Consider the following 24,556-nt stretch of genomic DNA (forward strand, 5'->3'; position numbering starts at 1 on the left):
TGTAAGAAAAATACATCATTCGGATAGTTTTTATTTGTGTGCACTGACAATATCAACAAAATATGATTTTATAAAAGGGCAACACAAAAGATTAGTAAAATATTTCTCCTTCAACACCAAATTTTTACCCTCCACCATGTCTCGTAAGGGGCTCCTAAACATAAACTGAATATTGAATATATAAATGAAATGAGTAAACAATATGAATGAAATTAGCGTTTAATTGTAAGCAATGACATGTTTTTGTCATAAAAACCTTTTTTATTACAATACAAAATAACATCATTGTATTGTACTTACCATTTGGAAATTTAGCACATAATAATCAACTGTTACTGAAAATAAAACTATTAATGTTTGAATATAAGTAAGCTAATCATTAAATATTTTTTATCATTCAAAAAATATTGGTCATTGCATCTTTATGAAGGCCACAATGCTGTCCACACGAGGGAGCCACAGGAAAACTAATTCTTCAAGATCTATTCAAAAAAGATTTAATTTGGTTTATGTAAGTGGCTGAATACCATCTAAATCTATTACATTTTCATAAACTCAAAGCCCAATACAGTAAGTATACAAAAACTTTTATATCCATTCATAATAATAAAAATTAAAAATCATAAAAATCTAAATCTAAAACACACTGAAGCCCATTAGACTTCCCTTTTATATGTTAGTTCTACCCCCATTCAAACTCATCTGACATTTCTTATCTATCTAAGCTTTTTTAAAACTACTTTAAAACTATTTCAGGTTGGAAATGTCAAACTTAAACTACTTTTTCTTTTTACTTTTCAAACTTTCCCAAGCCAACTTAAAAAAAGTTTGCTGAGACAAACTTTATCTACGTTCCCTTGGTGTTTCAGCCACAGTTCCCTCTCAGCATTAACTAAAAATCTAAATTTCAACAACACGTAAACAAACAAAAGCACTAAGCATGCCATCACAGGCAATATATGCACAAAAATGAATAAATATAATTTTTTCAGCCTATAGAAAATGTTAATTTTAAATTATTTTATAGTTTACGTGTAATTACTACAATGTAAAGTGTAAAGTGAATACACAAACCATTTATTAATTATTTTAAATCAGGACCACAAACTACATAAACAAAGACATCGCATTATTTTTCTCAGTGCTGGAATATAATGTCCTCAAGTGGGAGTTGTGAGTTTAAAAAGACCTGAGAGAGGCAGTCACATGATCATAGTGTTTCAACTGAAGGACTTTCAGTATCACAACAAGAAGCACTTTCAGTCTGTCTAAAAGACGCTCTGAGAGAGAACACCTGAGTGAAAGAACACAGGAAATTCCACCCAGTAAATAATGACTTCAGGAAAAGGTCAGTGAATTTAAACATTTAAACAGACAGAAGGCATTTTTTTATTCTAAAATTGTCATGAATATACTGTCAATTCAGTTTTGACAACATTTAAAAATGTTTTAAATATATGCAGAAAGAAAATAAGCAACATATTGGAGCAGTTACTATATTTTAACAAACAAACTAATTGAGGGTGAGGGTGGTAATAATTAGTATTTTTTTTTCTAACAGTTGATAAGCAAGCTAACGAAATTTATATTTGTGTACAGCATATTGAAATAACAGCATACAGGCTTATTACTTCACTCAAACGTCTGTTTAAGACGCTATGGGAAAACTATTTTTTTCCTCTTGACTGAAGCACATTTTTAATCACGACAGCCAGAATGGGCGGGGTCTGCTCGCCATTGACATGCTTTCGCAGAGGAATGAGCCCCTTCCCTGCAGCAGTTACCTTCCCTGCCACCATCCGGTGAACACACAGAGCAAATTTCCTTGTATTAACGGCGTTGCATCAAATGCCAAGCCATCACTGCTCTTTGTGCAGGACTTCCCTGCATGCTGATGATTGCCACAGCAAATGCATCTCCTGTCTGAGCAAACCCTGCATAGACACCACTCCTGTGTACTACACGCTTGAACCGCGAGTACCTTAGTCTCTCCTCTCTTCACTCTCAGATCGCTTTCTTTTCAGAAGGGGAATCTGCTCCCATCTTCTTCCCACAGGCCTGTGAGAAAGAAACAGCGGGACAGAGGAGGATCTCAGTGCACCAAGGTGAGCGAGCTCATGTAAGCTCAGCCTCGACATGTTTCACTCTCTGCCCCAAAATAAGAGAGTTCTCTCGTCCTATTTCTCCATGAAGTGACCTGGTCTCCTTCAGGGGCAGTGACAGTGACCAACTAGATAAAATTATTTTTCTAAGCTGCTTCGGTTGCCGAGGAGCAAGGCATCCCGGGCTCGTTGGACTGAGTTATGGGGAATAAAGTATGGTTACTCCCTTCAGCTCGCGAGAAGACCCTCACACTTCAGTGGAGTGGTCACCACTTTGGTGAAAAGCAACACTGCCCTTTGCACTGAAATCCAAAATATATTTCTAACAAAAATGGCCATACAGAAGGTACATTTTGTGTCCCTCCAGAACAAAGCGAAACAGGCTTTTACAGCTGCTATTTTCTAGTTCCTGAAAAACCGACTGTCTCAAACTAATCCTCAATCCAAGACATCTGAATCACGCCCTCTATGAAACAGTCATTCAGAATGTTAAAACTGAAGCAGATCCTCAGATAAACACAACATCTGATGCCATTTTGGCATCAGACGATGACGGCTCCATGGCCTATTGCTGAGACAAGAACTTCTATTACAAAGGGCAGTTATGGCATCCCCAGCCACAGTTGTGGGCCTTACATGTATGGCCACTCGACGAGAGCCTATTCTTCTTCCGTGTTCTAGATACTGTTTCTCAGGCTAGAGTACCATTAATGAGATGTCTCTATGCTTTGAAGTAAGCAGTATTTTCCACTTGGTGTTCAAACTTGGTGAAAATCTTGTGATGTATTAAGGATACTGTCCTACCTGCAAGACCAGCTGGATAAAGGCCGATCCCCATCCACGGTCAAGGTCTATGTGGCAGCCATGGCGACATCACATGATAGTATTGCGGGACAGTCAGTGGGAAAAGACAACGTTGTTATCCGCTTTATGAGAGGAATTAAATGGTTGAAATCTCCCCACTTGGGACCTACCTACTTTCCTAGGAGTCTTAAAAGACCCTGCCTTTAAGCCTTTGTGGACTGGCAGCTTGAAGTCACTGTCATCGAAAGCTGTTCTGCTACTGGCACTAGCATCTGTAAAACGCATATGTGATCTACAAGCACTTTCTGTGAGCTCTGCTTGCCTTGAATTAGGGCCAAATTACTCTAAAATCATCCTAAAGCCCAGGAATGTCTACATGCCTAAGGTGCTCTTCATGCCATTCTGAGCACAAGTGGTGTTTCTGTCAGCACTACCTCCAGCAGTAGGAGACCAGGGACCAAATTCCTTCTGCCCAATCAGGGCAGGGAAGGCCTATGTGGAGTATTCTGCCTGATTATAGAATAATTCCTATTTGGGCCTATTATACCCCATTGGAGTTAGAGAGTCCTTTCAATGTGGTGAATAGACTCCTTGTGGGCATGGTATAGCGGCATGATCTTTGCTTTAATTTGTGAGGCAGCCAAATTGGCCTCACTGTCCACATTCACTAGGTTTTATAAACTGGAAGTACTGGAATTGCATGCCAGGATCCTACCTGCTCGAAAAATCTACACGGTTCATTCCTTCAGTCGACAGTAACCTGAATCCTATGGCAAAGTGGCTGCTTATATAGCCAGAGGCCTGGCTATTCTGGCAGGCTTTACAGCCAAAAGTTAATTTTATTTCGCTGCACAAACCCATGGCCATGTAGTTTTGCATTGTGTGATTAAGAGTTAGGAAGAAAATGTTTCCCATAGCAGCTTAAACTGATGCAGCAGTCATTCCTGTATGTCAGGGAACCGAGATTATGAAATTAACCAAGTACGTTTATCAACCTTTATGTTAGGTGTCACAGTAGAAAAGTCATATCAGTTAATACATGAGGATATATGAAATTATGAAAAAAAATTTGTTATTTAACTAAAAATTCTCAAATGAAATATATTCTCAAACGAAATATATGTTAGTGTGTTTGTGTCTGACTTTAATTGTGTTTTTTAAAAGGTGATCTAAGGATTATTCTCCTGGGTAAAACTGGAGCAGGAAAAAGTGCAACAGGAAACACCATTCTTGGCAGAAATGCATTTAAAGAGACCAGTGAAACATGTGAGAAACAGAAAGCATATGTGGACGGGAAGAATATTGTTATATTTGACACTCCAGGACTATTCAATGCATCTCTCACAAAAGAGCAAGTGAAGGCAGAAATAGAGAGGAGTGTAGAGATGTCTGCTCCTGGTCCTCATGTGTTCCTGCTGGTGATCAAACTGGGAGTGAGATTCACAGAAGAAGAGAGGAACTCAGTGCAATGGATTCAGGAGAAATTTGGAGAAGAGGCTTTGTTTCGTACCATCATTCTGTTTACTCACACTGATCAGCTGAAGGGTACATCTTTGGAGGAGTACATCAGTAAAAGCCACTATTTGCCAAAAATAGTTAATAGTTGTGGTGGCAGATATCACTCATTCAACAATGAAGATAAAAACAATAAACATCAAATTACAGAACTGTTTCAAAAGATCAGTGGAATAATGAGGGAAGATGGAATGAAGCATTACAAACCTGATCTGTTTGAAACAACTAAAGCAGAAGTAACAGGGAAGAGCAAAAGGAACCTGACAAAGTTCACATATATTTTATGTGCTATTGTACTAATTGGAAGTATATTAAAAGGAGCATTGAATGTGAAACAGCAGTTGCAAATGCAAGAGGAGAAGAAACAGCAACTGGAAAAGGACCTCAAACTGAAGGTGGAGCAGCTGCAAACCCAACAGGAGAAGACACAGCAACTGGAAAAGGACCTCAAACTGAAGGTGGAGCAGCTGCAAACCCAAGTGGAGAAGACACAGCAACTGGAAAAGGACCTCAAACTGAAGGTGGAGCAGCTGCAAACCCAACAGGAGAAGACACAGCAACTGGAAAAGGACCTCAAACTGAAGGAGGAGCAGCTGCAAACCCAACAGGAGAAGACACAGCAACTGGAAAAGGACCTCAAACTGAAGGTGGAGCTGCTGCAAACCAAAGAGGAGAAGACACAGCAACTGGAAAAGGACCTCAAACTGAAGCAGGAGCAGCTGCAAACCCAACAGGAGAAGACACAGCAACTGGAAAAGGACCTCAAACTGAAGGTGGAGCTGCTGCAAACCGAAGAGGAGAAGATGCAGCAACTGGAAAAGCACCTCAAACTGAAAGCGGAGCAGCTGCAAACCCAAGTGGAGAAGACACAGCAACTGGAAAATGACCTCAAACTGAAGGAGGAGCAGCTGCAAACCCAAGAGGAGAAAACACAGCAACTGGAAATGGACCTTCAAGACACAGCAACTGGAACAGAACTTCAAACTGATGGAGAAACAACTGCAAATGCAAGAGGAGAAGAAACAGCAACTGGAAAAGGACCTCAAACTGAAGGTGGAGCAGCTGCAAACCCAAGAGGAGAAGACACAGCAACTGGAAAAGGACCTCAAACTGAAGGAGGAGCAGCTGCTAACGCAAAGAATAAGACACAACAACTAGAAAAGGGTCTGTAAAAGAAAAAAACAGCTGCAAAATCAAGAGGAGGACATTCAGCAGGATTAAAAGAGCTTAAAATTTGGCTAATAATCACTTGCTTTTAAAAGCCTCAAAACTCAATTGTAGTATTTGATATTCTCCATTTTGGCGCTACATTTATACAAAGAGACACAGATCAAACAAATTATTGAATATAGTTTTTTTTTTTCTTTGTATACAAAAAGTGTTGTCGCTTGTCACTTTATAACATTCTTTCATACTTTTCTGTACCTTGACAGTGTTCATTACTTGCCAGTCAATAGATCAGCCACAAGCCCCTCCCAGTTCTTTTCTAAAATATCTTAAATTGTGTTCCGAGCATAAATAAAGCTTTCACGGGTTTGGAATGACATATAATTAATATAATTAATAAGAAAAAAAAATCATTTTCAGGTAAAGTATCCCTTTAAATCAATAGAGAATTTGTAATAAAAATTATTGTCTTGTTTTCAGAAAAAAATTAATTTTTTTTGCTTTTGAATTTTTTCTTCAAACAAGCAAATAAATCTGCATATGGGGTAAGCAAATTAATCAGGTTTTCTGTGTGTTGGTTTTAGATATTTTAACTGAAAACAAGCCAAAGCATCAAATTAAGCAACAAATATTTTATGTCAAATATTTATTCACGTCGTATATGTGTGTACATGTACCTGATAGATTTTGATATTTTAACATAATTATGTACGCAATTATGTGGCTCACAAGATGCATGAATGTTAGAACTTGCTCAAGAGATCACCTTGCGATTGGCTGAATGTTCTAAGTCATAGAACATGGTCGGAAATATTGGTGATAGGTCAAAAAAAGTCCTGGAGAGAGGTTGTACCAGAATACCGTCAGCGTTTTAAAAACCTGCATTTGTAAGAATTTTCCTTTTCCTTGCCAACTAAGGTTGGTCAATTTACTGGTAATTACGGGATCGTTTTTTTAACAACATTTCCTGAACCCAGTTGCTTTATTATGTAGTTCATTATGGTTCCAGTTGTGTTTGTTCGTTATTCACGCATCAATAGTAAAAAAAAAAATGTGATGAACACCTCTGTTCATCAGTTTGCATTGGCTACCAATAAAATTCAAGGCATTGATGTTTGCCTACAAAACCACTCCTGTTCCTCTTTACCATCTAGAAATGTGCCTTCTGGAAGTAAACTTTTATTTTCATTGTTTCATTGTTTATTTTCAAGTCTTTAGCTGTCTTCAATAAATGGCTAAAAACGTTACATCTACACTTGATCCTCTAACACTAGCACTACCTATTTTATCTATTTGTTTTCTTCTTATTTATTATATGCAAATTACTTCACCCTGTAGCAAATAGTTATAAAAGTTAAAAAGTTAACCTAAAGTTCGCTTTTTATGTTCAATATTTTTCTCTGTCTACTGTGATAATCTCTCTCTGAACCTCCACAAAAGTGAAGTAGTTGTCTCATTGATTGAATTATGCAGGATTTCTATGAAATGTGTATCAAGTTCTTTAACATTCCACCTGGAACATTACTGTGATTGGCTGTTTGACATGCCGGTCGTGTTCAACGTGTTCCTGGATTAACATCTTTGTTGACCCTGGAACAACATTGTGATTAACCAATCAGATTTGAAGAACCAGTTTTTAGTTTTTGTAAAGTTTAAGCTAACAATCAGTGTATGGTGCTTCTACATCATTATCATTTATCTAACATTTCCTCTGATTTTAGGCATTTGCCTAGGATTTTAGGCGAACTGATGCGAACAGAGGTGCCGTTTTTTAGTATAGCGGTATTAAAAAAAAAAAATAAAAAAAATAAAAATATATATTGCAGACTGCTCAACATAAGTTGTGTAGTGTTATTTTAAAATTGGATCCACGATGCATCTGCAAATTTAATATTATAGAAAAAAATTGTTTTTAAGAGACGAATCATTACATATTCATGAAATTTTCATAAGACCTATTGTGTGTGTGTGTGTGTGTGTTCAATTAGATGGCTTAGAGCAGCCACGTGAGGCAGTCACATGATCATAGTGACTGATTTTCACTATAACAACAAGACGCTCCGGCAGTTTCAGTCTGTCTGAAAGACATTCAGAGAGAGAACACCTGAGCAAAACAGGAAATCCCACACAGTAATAATGACTTCAGGTCAAGGTCAGTATGAACTTATTTTAAATACTTTTGATATCCAGATAAGATACATTTCTCTACTATAAAACCAGACAGCAAAATACAACAATAACAAGGATTGTTATTGAAATAATGGCGGTATATTCAGTATCAAATAAAACATAAGAAATAAAAAAAATGAAAAATGCATACTTTTAAGAACATTCCAATTCTTTTTGGTTAATTTCACAAAAGAATATTAAACACCAATGCATGCTGAAAATGTGTGTTTAGTGCTATATCTCAAAAATTGTAATACATTTGATGCTAAAAACTAATGAATTTAAAATGATTATTTTAGCAACCAAGTGTTAAATGTTTGTCAGTCAATGGGACAATCACAATACTTTTTTCTACTTGACGGTACTTATATACCGTACTTATATTTTTCTACTTGACGGTACTCTTTAGTGCAAAAGCAAATGTATACTAAATACCACTGAGATTCAAATAGATTTTTAGTGCTTTGATATAAAATAAAGTACTGCAAATATATAGAGACCTTAGTATAGTATTAGTATACTAAGTATAATTATTGAATGTGTTCAATAATGAAAACATTTGTTCAAAAATACACTTTTATATAGTTATTCTAAGGTTAAATAAAATGTACAAATTCAATATACTGGTGATGTAATTGTTGTAAGTTTGAGGTTCTCCATGCACATACTCATATGAGATGTGTTTATGACACTGGATTCTCAGTATAATGGGAACCTTTACAGGGCTAAGCTTATCGTAGGCATACATTTGAAAAGCCTTTTTTCAAAAGCCTTTTTTTTGAAAAGCCTTTTTTCAATCACGCAGTGAAACTGCACAGCCATAGGTTTGTGTGGTGTAATGAGATGAAGCAATGGCTTGGCAGTGGTGCTGCACAAAACTATGGTCAAGTCAAGTGGTTTTTATTGTCATTTCAACTACATATATATGTGCAGTACATAGTAAAATGAGACAACATTTCTCCAGGACCTGTTGCAGACTTGTGCAAACAGCAAGGGAGTAAAGTGCAAAACCCAATGTGCAAACTAGTGCAAACAGTGCAAGGATAAAAAGGAAAGAACACAAGACAACAATAAATACAAAGTGCAAAGAAGTGAAAAAAAGTCAATTTAGGTGTGATTGTTGAGGGGCCTGATGGCTTGTGGGAAGAAACTGTTCAAACTGCAGTCTGGTTGTGAGGGCCTGAATGCTCAGGTACCTCTTACCAGATGGTAGGAGGGTGAATAATGTGTGTGGGGTCATGTGTTATTGTGGGCTTTGCAGATGTAGCATGTGGAGTTAATAATAGAGGGCAGAGAGCCCTCAATGATCTTTTCAGCTGTCCTCACTATCCTCTAATGGGTCTTCCGGTGCGATCCGATACGGTACAATTCCTAAACCAGGCAGTGTTGCAGATGAACAGGACACTCTCAATAGTCCCTCTAAAAAACATAGTCAAGATGGGTGGAGGGAGATGAGCTTTCCTCAGCCTCCTCAGGAAGTAGAGGCGCTGTTGGGCTTTCTTGGTGATGGAGCTGGTGTTGACCAGGTGAAGTTATCTGCCAGATGAGCACCAGTGTTCAGTGTGGTGGTGCTAGAGATGCTGTTCCTGATCCGGACTGACTGAGGTCTGCCTGTCAGATAGTCCAGGATCCACTTACAGAGAGAAATGTTCAGGCCCAGCAGGCTCATCTTCTCTATAAGTTGCTGAGGGATGATGAAGTCAACGAACAGCATTCGGATGTAGTTTCCTTTTGAATCCAGGTGTGAGTGGGTGAGATGGAGGGTTGTGGTGATAGCATCATCCGTAGAGCGGTTTGAACGATACGCAAACTGTAATGGGTCAAGTGAAGGTGGTAGCTGTGACTTGATGTGCCTCATGACCAGCCTCTCGAAGCATTTCATCACAACTGGTGTGAGTGCGACGGGACGATAGTGATTAAGGCAGGAAACCACAGACTTCTTAGGCACCGGGATGATCGTTGTTGTTTTGAGGCACGTTGAAAGCTGCTCAGCGAGATGTTGAAGATATCACTGAAGACTGCACACTCCTTCAGTACTCTGCTTGGAATGTTGTCCGGTCCAGCAGACTTCTGTGGGTTAACTCTATAAAGTGTTTTCCTCACGTCAGCTGTGGTGAAGCAGAGTACTGGGTCATTAGTATGAGGGGTGGACTTCCTCACTGTTGTGTTATTCTGTGCCTCAAAATGTGTGTAGAAGTCATTCAGCACATCTGGTAGGGAAGCATGCTGATAGAATTTAGAGAGCACTATTTTGAGATCTGCAGCTCGCTAATAGCTCTGTACAGCTTGCTCACCCATTCACAATAACAAACTCCATTAACGATGAATAATAGTTGGATATAAGCAGAGAGTTCTTACACCATTCAATGTTGCTATAAACACACGTCACCACCTTGAGTCTTACTGTACAGTGCAGCATTTCTGTCTGCACGAAATACGGTTAGCCCGGTTACTACTCACTGATCTTCAAGACCTGAAGAATACTCAACGTAGACATGCCTCGCAGTGAATCAAGTCACCTCTGACTTCAGCATTGCAGCAGCAAAGATTCCAGCTGATTCCTTGCCACCAACTGGCAAGCTTAAAGAGCTTATTTCTAAGTGGGAGTCCTTAAAAGAGAAATTTTGTAAATTTTAGTAATGTTGTTGCAAAGGTTGCACTGCGAGTGTGGTTCATGCAGGAAACTCTACACGATGCAGAGGAGTATTGAGTATGTCACCTGTCTCGGCATTCCCCATGCAGAAATTCATGCCCACTGAAACGGAATGCTCTTGCTGAGAGCATGAGTTTCACCCCTCACCACTCCTGTTCCACCTTCTCTACTAGAACAACACACCAAATACGATTAAACCTTTTCTCTGTAAGTGCGAACTTGTGGAACTATGAAAGGGTGAGTAGTCGTTCCTGCTCTCACATTTGCCCCTGTCATCAGAAGAAGAAAAAAAGGAATACAAGAGTGGCAGGCCATCCCCAGAGTATCAGGCTAGGTTTTGGGGATAATAAAGCTAGGTTATACACTTCAGTTTGTCTGAACTGTTGGTTACACTTACACAGTAACTATATGTAATAAGAGGGTAACAATGGATTCCTTTAGATACCAGCCCACAGCTGTTACACTTACACAGCAACTTGTTCTAAATTATAATATCGTTGCCAAAAACAGTAGGTCATGCATTGAAGTTATGCACATGGAAAATCTGTGTCTCATACACACCACGTAAATTCAGAATATTTTTTGATTAAAATGTTGTTCCAGGGTCAATAAAATATTTTAACCTACCTGGAACACGTCTAACTTATTCCCCAAACATTGTATATTGTTCCCTTATATCTATGAGTAGTTACTGTGGAGGTATTCTACAGTTACAACTAGGTAAACTGTAAATTCTGAGTAATTATGCAGTACATTTTGTGCTGTAGTCTTATAACGTTACCAAACATTTGATGCCATTATAGCTGGGATCGCTCCATCTTTCAGTATCAAACAATTATTTCTTTTAAAATTACTTTCTCACTTTTTCAAAAGGTGATCTAAGGATTATTCTCCTGGGTAAAACTGGAGCAGGAAAAAGTGCAACAGGAAACACCATTCTGGGCAGAAATGTATTTAAAGAGACCAATGAAACATGTGAGAAACAGAAAGCATATGTGGACGGGAAGAATATTGTTATATTTGACACTCCAGGACTATTCAATGCATCTCTCACAAAAGAGCAAGTGAAGGCAGAAATAGAGAGGAGTGTAGAGATGTCTGCTCCTGGTCCTCATGTGTTCCTGCTGGTGATCAAACTGGGAGTGAGATTCACAGAAGAAGAGAGGAACTCAGTGCAATGGATTCAGGAGAAATTTGGAGAAGAGGCTTTACTTCGTACCATCATTCTGTTTACTCACACTGATCAGCTGAAGGGTACATCTTTGGAGGAGTATATCAGTAAAAGCCACTATTTGCCAAAAATAGTGGATAGATGTGGTGGCAGATACCACTCATTCAACAATGAAGATAGATACAATCAACTTCAGATCACAGAACTACTAGAAAAGATTAATGCAGTGAGGAGAGCAAATGGAATGAGGCATTACACTCCTGAGATGTTTAGAGCAATTCAGACAGAGAATACAGGGAAAGACGAAATGATGCGTCTGAACATTATACACGTTGTAAGCATTATTATAGCAATAGGAGTTATTTTTTTAGGATTCCAGAAGTGGAATGGGCTTCAAAAGAAGTGAGACTAAAGAATTACATTGAACAGATTAAATGGGAAGAGCAGCAGCTGAAACTAGACATCCAAGGGAATGAGAATAAGATGAAAGATCTAAACAAACACCATCGAGAAAATGAAAGAAAGGAGCAGAACCTGAAAGAGAAGCTCCAAAGAAAGAACAAGACAAGATCCAACTAGAAAATGACATCTCACACAAGGTAGGTAATGAGACAATCCTGAAAAATAAGATACAAGAGAAAAAGCAAGAGAAGAATAAACTGAGAGATGAGCTCCAACAAAAAGAAGAGAATGAGAAGGTCCTAAAAAACAAGATACAAGAGAAGAAGCATCAGCTGAGAAATGAGATGCAAGAGGAACAGAAGGAACAGGATATAAATCAGCTAACACAGGATCTGATACAGAAGAAACATGAGAAGCATAAACTAAAAAAAGATTTAATATGTAAGAAAAAGGAGGAGTATCAGTTAAATGAGGATCTGCTACAGAATGAAGAGGAAGAGTTGGCGCTGGAAGATAAGCTGCTACAGAACAAACTGGATCAGTATCAGCTAAAAAAGGAGCTTGAACAACTGGAAAAGAAAAAGCAGGAGCTGGAAAATGATCTCAAACAGAACAAACAAGAGAATCAGAAGCTGAAAGAGAGACTCCAGCAGAAGGTAAATGAAAAACATGAGACGGAGACAGAGCTCTTACAGTACACACAGAAGGTGTAGTAGCAGGAGGAGCATCATGAGGAGCACCTGAAGCACGAGTAACAATAATAACAGGAGGAACAGCAGCAAGAACATCTACAGATGAAGAAGTTACACACAGCAAGCTATGTTGTTTTTGGGGGCCTGTTTTCATTTTAGTTTTAATCTAGTCTTTATGTGAAGCTGTCATTTTATTTTTAGCACCACCTTCATACTCTTTTTAGTCTAGTTTTAGTCAATGAAAATTGTAACATTTAGTGTAGATTTAGTCAAAGAAAATTGTATTTTAGTCTCTTTTTAGTAATGCAATTCTGTTTAACCCATATATATAGTATATATAGTATTAGTACTTACTAGTATAGACAAAACCAAAATTTTGTGTGGATTGAGCAAGAGCTTGATAGGGTGGCGCGGAATGAAAGCATTTTCCAGGAGACAGCAGTAGAGGCGGCGCGACTATAGTGGCATGTGATCAGTGAAAGACATTTTAGAATAGTTTTTATTTTGTAAACCACCTTTAGTTATGTTTTTATTTGTTAACGATATTGCACTATACATTTAATTCCAGTCATCGTCACATGACCAGCATTTACATTGCGTCTCCTCTTGTTTTCGAGTATAATGCCCACTGTCCATTCACCTCAAATGCAATATATGTCCATACTACATCACTTAATACTGCAAAGCATGTTGTGGATATAGCCTTTTGAACAATTTGTTAGACCATTGAGATATATAGCTTCTCTGTATACTGAATATATTGTGGTTAAGATATGTCATACTTCTGTAGTTATTGGAGTTTTAAACTGTCTTGCATTCGCATGGTAGATATTAAAATGTAAAGCGTTTGCAAATGGTAGTTATATAAATAAAAAGATAAATGTGGTGGAGATAAAGTGTTTGCACTTTACAATATACATAAAAAATGTATGATATTCCATTCCAATTCCATTCAAATACAAATCTTCCCTTAAATATAATCTCTCTGGTATAAAACTGGTTGAATTTCATTGCTGTCATTTACTGTGTCATTATTTGAGTTTATCGCCTCTATTAACTGTTAGTTCAACAGTTAGGTTTAAACTGCAAGAGTAAACATTGTGCTCAGGAAGCAAGCTCAGCACAAACAGAGCTGACCACAGAACCAGTTCAGACTGATTCGGAAGGTAAATTAGTTTTATGTCTAATACACAGCTCATGAGCTACAACTGAAAAAAACAGGCGAATGAGGGGATACACGAGATGCATGAGATGCATGTGTCTAGAGGAAGAGGAGGAGCTAACTTTTTGGGGTATAAATGAGAAGCTGAATTAAGTTAGGGAGAGAGAAGTAATTGGTAATTGGTCGATCTCAGTGTTGCATCTCTGTCTGCAACTCTTCAATAAAATTCCTGATTATTGTTAAGTATTGTCGGTCATCATTATTCCCAAGAAAAATTCCACGACAGAAGATGTTCCAAGACAGGCTTCCACATTAGAAAGTGGTTAGCAAATAATGCAATGTCTTTTGCTGTCAAGCTAAAAAAAAAAAAGCTTAGTAAGGTTTATTTAGAAAAAATTCTAAATCCTATTTTACTTTCTCCTAAGTACACCAAATATGGTCAATACTGCTGTGATCCATTTAATGAAAAATAAGGTAAACTTTTGAAATAAGGTGTTGTGTATCGGTCAGCATAAAACCTCCCATCTGTATCGCACTACACAGGCATTTCCCCTGGAGGCTTGAGGTTACCCATGTTACCCAATGGCCAATCTGAAAGTATGCCAAAATTTGCCATTTAGTTGGTTAAAGGACATTAAAGTGTTATCCAAGAACAAATCACCAGCCACTCTTATAGCATTTCCATGCCATCTGTGGAATAAAGATTTTTAAAAACCAAAAAGAAAATGTTTATTTTGTAAAATTGGTGTCAGACCTGACAAAAAGCCTCTTTTCACTGCACTTTTCATAATGTCCTACCATACTTTAACTACATTAAATATAATAAGAAATGAAAATCCGAAATGAAAATCAACGAAATCAATGAAAATGAAAGTCACCACACTTGGCCACACTTCACTTTACACTTTCACTAAAACTGTTGATTACCATTGTTTGACAAGAATTTCAATAATTAAAAACATTGTTGTATAACTGTAATCTTATTGTTCATCCACAATAGCATCCAAACATAAATCTGATACAAACTGTATCTCATCTTCGGCTTGTTTTTCATCATACTCACCATTGGGTATTGTTGTATAACTGGTAACTTAATTTTACTCCGCAAAAGCATCCAACCAGAGATCTAAAAACAAAACTGTTCAAATTCAACATTATTATTATTTCGTTTTTTTTTTTTTTTTTTTTTAAGAATGCTTTAATCCCTGACGATTTTGTTTTAAAACACTCTTTGTCCATATAAGTCCACAAAACATCTCCATCACACTGCAACATCTGAAAACTTTAGATTTGCCTTACTGCGCATAGATTGTCAAACCTGAATGAAAATGAATGAAAGCTGACATGATACAGACGGAAGACACAAGTTTTCATGTAATTCTTCTGGCAGGATCATTTTATTTTCTGAAATATCTCTTTATTCTTTGAAGTGTCCTTGTCATACTTATGTTTGATCTAAAACGCAACTGCCTTTACGCTTTACTGCAGGACAGTAAATATTCGGCCATGTTTATAGGACTGTAATATGGAGTAAATGATGAGATCTCTCCTGCATGGAGAGTCATCTAGGATGGAAATCAGGCCTGAAAAACACCACCAGGAGGAGTGTGAACTAGCCATTTTGGGGACTCCCTCAGGTGTGGTGCGCAGCTGATGTTTCTTAAGAAAACTGAGCACAGCGCCAAGGGCACCGAGGAGACTGAGGGGATGCACTGTATGTTACATGGTGGGTACTACACTCTGCAAGGCTTGCCTTACTGCCTCTGGAAGTGTAAGGAGCTGAATCAAAATCCAGAGGAACTAAAGGACTTCAAAAGAGAGCAAACAACTCCTGTTGCTTTTATGACACCCTCCTCACCTCTGCTCTTCCTGCTTCCTCTAGGAATAAGGCATTATATATATATATATATATATATATATATATATATATATATATATATATATATATATATATATATATCTCTAGTGTACCTATTGTGTACCTATTGTTCTTCACTTTCATGTTTGGTCTCATTTGAAAGGTCTCAGTGCGATTGGTAAATTGGTCTCAATTTCACAGTAATCACTTATATTATGGAGAAGATTAAGAACTTGGTAGAACTTTGTTCTGTGGAAAAGTCCTGCTTTTGGGTCTCTGAATGTTTTCCAGCCAGGTGTGACACTGGAGCACGGGAACCAAAACATCAAAAGGTTTATACAATTACATTTGGAATCTCTTTGTCTGGTCTGAGTATATAAAGAAAGTGACAAAAAAACAATAAGGTGCAATTCTGTAGCCCGATCGACCTGTAGTGTGGCGTGTGTCCACATACACCATACTACGTACTTTCTAAAGACCAGGTATAATGTACCTTTTATGTTTGCTTTTATTTTGTTTTGTTTTGTTATGTACTGCTGATCAGTTCTGCAAATGTTTATGAATTTAACCAATTCTAAAACTATTCTTGCCTGGCAAAATAAACATTAATCTTCTTTAACTTATAATATTGTCTGAAATAACTTTTCTAGTAGGTTAGCGACTTCTGAGGTTTTCTGCATTGTTGGTGTGCTAGGATGAGTCAGATCAATGATCAATAGAGCCGGGGGCACGTTTCTTGAGATCTTGACTTCTGGCCACCAAACTGGCTTAGCATGCTATTATTATATAAAAAATACTCTTTTTGAGTCTATCGAGGAGATGGCTGCATTAAGGTAAGCGATCTACGGGGTAGCCTCTGACTAAGACCTGGACTAGACCAGATGTGTCGTGAGTCTGTTCTGGCCAAACAAGGTCTCTAAGCGACCCAGACTCCTAACGAACGATAAGTCGAAACTAGGAAGTATTATAGTTAATGATCCAAATTTAATCACAACTAGAGGGATCAGCAGTTACATTTTAATAAATATAACTAAAATCACGAAAGATTGGAGTCAGATAAAATTATGTGAATTGTCAGAATTAAAATTGGAAAAGCAAAAGATTAATAAATATAAGTGATTTTTAAAGAGATGCAAGGAAAAGAGAAAATGCGCATTAACCTTCGACCAGGGCCTGTGGATTCCGTTCTTCAGAAAAAGGGGGACCCTTACAGTAGTGATGTAACGTTTCCACAGAGATCACACAGCAGGCGCAAAGTGACTTGCCTTTGATTGCCATATCAAACTTTAATTTTATGGGAGAGAGGAAAATAAATAAGATTTACAGGACATGAAATTAAAACAGACACACAAAGAACACATTCTGAATGACAGAAGGCTCTGTCCACGCCTTCCCGTCTGGGCACAAGCCACCGAACACAAAAAAGCTGCATGCTGAACAGAGCAAACACAAAGAGAGAAACAGATTGAGGTGTAGCGCAGTGGGAAAGAGAGACAGTACAGACAAATATCAAAAGAAACTAAATACACCCACATTTGCCAGACCTACAGCTGGCAAATGTGGGTGTAACCAAGGACATTGGCGTAACTCGTGTAATGATTGATTTGTAATGTTACATCAAAGACACACACATTCACTCACATGCAGAAGCTTGCAGCAGCGGATGTTGCCAAGTATTAATTCCTGGGAGATCTATAGCCATTTATAAATGAATTAAATTTTTTGTTTGTCTACAAACAAACCTTTTTGTGGCTGCAGTACTTTATAAAAGCCCCAAAAAACACAACCAGTGGATCCATAATTTTTCTCACAATTGCATTTCCAAAATAGCCCAATTGTGTAGAAAAAAAACGACCCTGGCAACACTGCCAGTGCAAGAAATTGCACTTCTTTGAAAAACGTAAGGCACCGAATAATATTTTTTTACATTAAAAAAAATTACAAATAAACTTAATAGTCTTCATTATTTACATTTAATATGCATTCATAGAAAGTATTGTTAAGGTCAGTAAGTGATTTCATTTGTGATGTCTAAAAACAACAGCTATATTAGGCTACTTGAAAAAAAACAAGTAATTTTAAAATGTCTGTTGTTGTTCCAATCCTTTGAGTTTCCTTCTGCTGTTGAGCAGTAATATATTTGTAACAATACTTGTAACTTGTTACTTGGCCCCCATGACTTGCATAGTATGAAAATAAAATACGTTATTTTACTCAATAAAGACTAAAAGCTGGATATGATTATTACCTAGTAACAATGCCTGGGTCAGCCCCAGAACAAACTCTATGCGAACAAAAGCAGGAGCCATGGAGCTCCTCAGTATCTGCACTGAACCTGAGATCATTCGCCAGCTGAGTGGAACTCGTACATTATACGTCACATGATGTCACGTTTTTTCTCTCTCTGTGTCATTCAGAAACCTTGATGTAAGTGCTTGTATCCTTGGTGAGAAATCAAATAAACTATTGTTTGCATTTCCCTACGATATGACCAGAGCTGAAGTTTGGATGTAGTGTAGGAAAGAAGCTTTACCAATTCATGTACCTGTGGTAGTATAAGTAACAAGTAAAGCAGACGAGACATCGAAACATCTAGTATCTTTACTTTACTTTACTCACTCTCACTGCATCACGCCATGTTTATGCGACACAACAGAACTAATTCAAAATAGCTGTCACAATGCAATGTTACTCATGAACACAACAGTGTCCCCTACTTTTCTCAGTATTATTCATAAGGATTAACTCTTACGCTCTAATCACTGAGCTGTATTATGCAAGAGATTATCTTATAAATTGAAACTTTAAAACTAAAGGAATAAAGGCAGTCATTTAATTGTCTAATTTTCTTTGAAGATATTTTAGTATTCATTTCTCTGTATAATAAGTGTAATGTTTTATTAGTTGTTTTCTTCCATCTTTTCACCCTGTATTCACAGTTTTCCAGTTTTACATGCAGTCTTTTTCAGAACTAAGGTATGAAAGACCATTGATATATGTGAAAAATTGTCAAAGCAGAAAACATAAAATATACTTACCGTATTATTTAATGTTCTGTAGCTTTATGCTGAATCAAACTCATCAATTCTCAGATTGGATGTGTCTGAAAGAAACTGTTCTTTGTTGAGTGTACCAATGATCTGAAAACTGATGCAACTGACTTCAGAACAATAATAATCCATAATAATAACCATAAAAATAAGATGGCACACTTAACACACATTCAGTTTAACAGCTGTTCTGCCTGTGCTCATCAGTTCTGTTTACTGCAAACTCAATTTGTGAATGTGTCATCACTACCTATAGTTACAGTACGGGTATTTTATAAATCATGTCTTATTTCTATTAAACAGTCATAATTATAATGCATTATTCCTCACAAACCTGTTGGCCTATAACCTATTACAGAATCTTCAACTGAACAAAGTACAAAGATTAGATACATATATTGTAAAATTTTACTATTCTGGGATATTGGTTTACTTCAACTTGGATGGTGTGCCAGCCCAGGTTAAAAGTAAAGAGCTTACTGGAGAAGCAAACCGTTTCAAACTATTCAGCCCAACTTGGTGAACTGGTTTGACGGGTTCATGAAGAAAAACTGGTTAAATTGAATGATTTTTTTTTATTTGTGGAATAAAGAGTCTCAGTGAAGGGAGAATTTACCACACCTTTCCAACACTTCTAGTTATGATTAAAATGTGTTAAGGGTGGATTAATAGCAATTCTGAGAATTGCCTATTGTTCTCTAAACTGAAAGTATTTTCAAAGATATAATTTTAATTAATCTGTCAAATTGGGTATTTAAAAATAACTCTTATTGTCATTTTTTCAAATGAGTTTAAACAAGTTTTAATCCCAGACATGTTGTTAGGAGAGATTCGTATTAATGAACATAAAGCATCCAGCAGACTATTTATCTTACCTTGTTGTTAATGTCAGGTACTTCAGAGATTAGGACCTAGGACTCTCAAGTGTCCTGCATTCACAGTGAGGCACATTCATTTTAACCAGTTCACATGCTCATGCACCACATCTTGTTTTTCTCAAGCTTAGAAGGGATTTAGCTCATACTAGCTCCCACCACATGTGTACCACTCCTGCAATGTTTGTTCAACTGTTCCTGCCAACATTCTAATATTGTATATACTTTTTTAACGTAAGGCAGCCGCTATGAATATGCAAAGTAATCACTTTTAAAGAAGTGCAAGGCATCACATCTCAGAGTTTTGAGAACGTAGCGGACGTGCAGGACTATAATGTGATAAGAGCTCGCTCAAGTATTGAGGAGCTAAACCATTCAGGGCTTTATAGGTAATTAATAAGATTTTAAAATCTATCCGATGTTTGATAGGGAGCCAGTGCAGTGTTGACAGAACCGGGCTAATATGATCATACTTCCTAGTTCTAGTAAGGACTCTGGCTGCTGCGTTTTGGACTAGCTGAAGTTTGTTTATTAAGCGTGCAGAACAACCACCCAATAAAGCATTACAATAATCTAACCTCGAGGTCATAAACGCATGAATTAATATTTCTGCATTAGAGGTTGAAAGCATAGGTCGTAATTTAGATATATTTTTAAGATGGAAAAACACAGTTTTACAGATGCTAGAAACATAATTTTCGAAGGAAAGATTGCTGTCAAACAGCACACCTAGGTTCCTAACTGATGATGAAGAATTAACAGAGCAGCCATCAAGTGATAGGCTGTGTTCTAGATTATTATATGTGGGGTTTTTAGGTCCAATTATTAGCACCTCTCTTTTTTTCAGAATTTAGCATTAGGAAGTTACTCATCATCCAGCTTTTTATATCGACTATGTATTCTGTTAGATTCTCAATTTGGTGTGTATCACCAGGCTGCGCTGAAATATAGAGCTGAGTATCATCAGCATAGCAGTGAAAGCTAACACCATGACTCCTGATAATATCTCCCAGAGGTAACATGTACAGGTTGAAAAGTAACGGTCCTACCACTGAGCCTTGAGGAACTCCATATTTCACTTGTGAGCGACATGATACCTCCTCATTTAATGCTACAAACTGATAGCGGTCAGATAGATATGATTTAAACCATGCTAAGGCGCTTCCTCTAATGCCAACATAGTTTTCTAGTCTATCCAAATAATGTTGAGATCGATTGTATCGAATGCTGCGCTAAGATCTAATAGCACTAATAACGAGATAAAACCACGATCCGATGATAGAAGCAGGTCATTCGTGACTCTAATGAGAGCAGTCTCAGTACTATGATATGGTCTAAAACCTGATTGGAAATCCTCACAGACACCATTTTTTTCTAAAAAGGAATACAGTTTTGAGGATACTACCTTTTCTCGTATCTTTGACAGAAAAGGGAGATTAGAGATTGGTCTGTAATTTACTAAGTCTTTGGGATCAAGATGTGGTTTCTTAATAAGAGGCTTAACTACAGCCAGTTTGAAGATATGGGGGAACATGTCCTAATGACAATGATGAATTAATAATGTTCAAAATAGGATCTATGACTTCTGGAAGCAAATCTTTTAATAGTTTAGATGGAATAGGGTCTAACATACATGTTGCTGGTTCAGATGATTTAACAAGTCTGTACAAGTCTTCTCCTATAGTGGAGAAAGAGTGTAATTTTTCCTCAGGCGATCTAAAGCTCACTATCTGATGTGAAAATGTAGTTGACGGCTGCACAGTTACAATTTTATCTCTGATGGTATCAATCTTAGAAGTAAAGAAATTCATGAACTCATTGCAGCTATACTCTTGGGGAATATTAGCACCTGTTGAGGCTTTATTTTTTGTTAATTTAGTTACTGTACTGAATAAATACCGGGGGTTGTGTTTGTTTTCTTCTAAAAGGGATGAAAAATAATCAGATCTTGCAATTTTTAATGCTTTTCTGTATGACAGGATACTCTCCCGCCAGGCAATACGGAATACTTCTAATTTAGTTTTTCTCCACCTGCGCTCCATTTTCCGGGCTGCTCTCTTTAGGGTGCGTGTGTTGTCATTATACCATTGAGTCAGATTGTTTTCTTTTATCTTTTTCAAGTGCAAAGGAGGAACTTTATCTAAAGTGTTAGAAAAAAGAGATTGCATAGTTTCTGTTATATCATCAAGTTTTTGCGTCGTATTGGATGAGCTAAGGAATTGAGATAAGTCAGGAAGAATACTTAGAAAGCTTTCTTTTGTGGTGGAAGTGATGGTTCTACCATACTTGTAATAAGGTGCAGAGTTTACAGGTTTAACTATACAGAGTTCACGCAAGACTAGATAGTGATCTGAAATGTCATCACTTTGCTGCAGTACTTCAACCATTTTAACATCCATTCCATGTGACAGTATTAGATCTAGAGTATGATTTCTACAATGAGTAGGTTCAGAGACATGTTGTCTAACCCCAACAGAGTTCAAAATGTCTAAGAAAGCTGATCCTAATGAGTCTTTTTCATTATCAACATGGATATTAAAATCGCCAACAATTAAGACTTTATCTGCGGCCAGTACTAACTCAGTTAGAAAATCAGCAAATTCTTTAATGAAATCTGTGCTGTGCCCTGGAGGCCTGTATACAGTAGCCAGTACAAACATGACAGAAGATTTATCACTAGCACATGATTCTGTAGATAATGTTATATGCAGCACCAAAACTTCAAATGAGTTATACTTAAGGCCTGCCCTCTGAGAAGTACTAAGAATATTGTTATAAATTGTAGCAACACCTCCCCCTTGACCTTTTAAACGTGGCTCATTTTTATGGAAATAATTTTGGGGGGTAGATTCATTTAGAGCAGTGGTTCCCAACCTTTTCTTGTTTGAGGCACCCTTGGAAAGCCTTTCAAAAGTTCCCAGCACCCTTATAAGGAAATAGATATTTAAAATCTCCGTAGCTTTTTTATTATTATTTATTTATTTGTTTCATTTCGAGAGTTTGCATGCAACAACACCTTATACCTAGTCCTAGATGATATGAGAATACTGTTTACACTGATTCTGCCTTAATAAAAAAATTTTGTTGAAATTTTGGCGGCACCCTCAAAAGATCTCACGGCACACCTTAGTGCCGCGGCACACCGGTTGGGAACCACTGATTTAGAGTAATATATTCATCTGGTTTTAGCCAGGTTTCTGTCAAACAAAGCAAATCTAGCTTCTGATCTTTGATCAAATCATATATATAAAGTGCTTTTGTGGAAAGTGATCTAATATTTAGCGAGCCAAGTTTTAGCGTTTGCTTATTTGAATTATAGGTCGTTTTAATTTGTTGGACATTAATTAAATTATTGCTTTTGATTTGGTTTGGACGTTCTCTGCATATTCTAATTCGGGGAACAGACACAGTCTCTATAGTGTGATATCTAGGTGAAAGAGTCTCTATGTGCTGAGAATTAACTGCCTTCTGTGACGTGAGGCAGCTAGCAGACGGTCGGTTTAGCCAGTCTGTCTGCTTCCTGACCTGGGCAATAGTTGGTCAAGTTGGAGCAATAAGACTATATGCCATATTTCTAGATAGAAGAGCGGCACCACCCCAGGAGGGATGAAGACCATCTAAACCAGCAACATGTATGTTAGACCCTGTTCCATCTAAACTATTAAAAGATTTGCTTCCAGAAGTCATAGATCCTATTTTGAACATTATTAATTCATCATTGTCATTAGGATATGTTCCCACAACCTTCAAACTGGCTGTAGTTAAACCTCTTATTAAGAAACCACATCTTGATCCCAAAGACTTTTACTTCAGTTTGTAGCAGTAAATGAGGAGGTATCATATCGCTCAAAAGTGAAATATGGAGTTCCTCAAGGCTCAGTGCTAGGACCGTTACTTTTCAACCTATACATGTTACCTCTGGGAGATATTATCAGGAGTCATGGTGTTAGCTTTCACTGCTATGCTGATGATACTCAGCTCTATATTTCAGCGCAGCCTGGTGATACACACCAAATTGAGAATCTAACAGAATGCATGGTCGATATAAAAAGCTGGATGATGAGTAACTTCTTAATGCTAAATTCTGAAAAAACAGAGGTGCTAATAATTGGACCTAAAAACCCCACATATAATAATCTAGAACACTGTCTAACACTTGATGGCTGCTCTGTTAATTCTTCATCATCAGTTAGGAACCTAGGTGTGCTGTTTGACAGCAATCTTTCCTTCGAAAATCATGTTTCTAGCATCTGTAAAACTGTGTTTTTCCATCTTAAAAATATATCTAAATTACGACCTATGCTTTCAACCTCTAATGCAGAAATATTAATTCATGCGTTTATGACCTCGAGGTTAGATTATTGTAATGCTTTATTGGGTGGTTGTTCTGCACGCTTGATAAACAAACTTCAGCTAGTCCAAAACGCAGCAGCCAGAGCCCTTCCTAGAACTAGGAAGTATCATCACATTAGCCCGGTTCTGTCAACACTGCACTGGCTCCCTATCAAACATCGGATAGATTTTAAAATCGTATTAATTACCTATAAAGCCCTGAATGGTTTAGCTCCTCAATACTTGAGCGAGCTCTTATCACATTATAGCCCTGCACGTCCGCTGCGTTCTCAAAACTCTGGCCATTTGATAATACCTAGAATATCAAAATCAACTGCGGGCGGCAGATCCTTTTCCTATTTAGCACCTAAACTCTGGAACACTCTCCCTAACTCTGTTCGTGAAGCAGACACACTCTGCCAGTTTAAATCTAGATTAAAGACACATCTTTTTAACTTAGCCTACACATAACACACCAACACACTTTTATTATTCAAATCCGTTAAAGGATTTTTAGGCTGCATTACTTAGATTTGCTGGAACCGGGAACACTACTCCTACAATACGATGTACTTGTGACATTGTAAAAATAATGGCATCTACG

The 24,556-nt window shown here is 37.4% G+C and overlaps 1 protein-coding gene across 1 annotated transcript; it reads left to right on the forward strand.

The window, feature by feature from the left end:
- The first annotated feature begins 1,241 nt into the window (after window positions 1-1,241).
- On the forward strand, window positions 1,242-13,954 carry LOC122331454 (early endosome antigen 1-like). The gene is made up of 4 exons (XM_043228907.1): window positions 1,242-1,348; window positions 4,071-5,585; window positions 11,284-11,915; window positions 12,103-13,954. The coding sequence occupies exons 1-4, from the start codon at window positions 1,333-1,335 to the stop codon at window positions 12,694-12,696; spliced, it is 2,757 nt and encodes a 918-aa protein (XP_043084842.1). The 5' UTR covers window positions 1,242-1,332; the 3' UTR covers window positions 12,697-13,954.
- Window positions 13,955-24,556: the final 10,602 nt, after the last annotated feature.

Source organism: Puntigrus tetrazona, unplaced genomic scaffold, assembly GCF_018831695.1.
Source record: "Puntigrus tetrazona isolate hp1 unplaced genomic scaffold, ASM1883169v1 S000000001, whole genome shotgun sequence".
In the NCBI taxonomy this organism is placed as follows: Eukaryota; Metazoa; Chordata; class Actinopteri; order Cypriniformes; family Cyprinidae; genus Puntigrus; species Puntigrus tetrazona.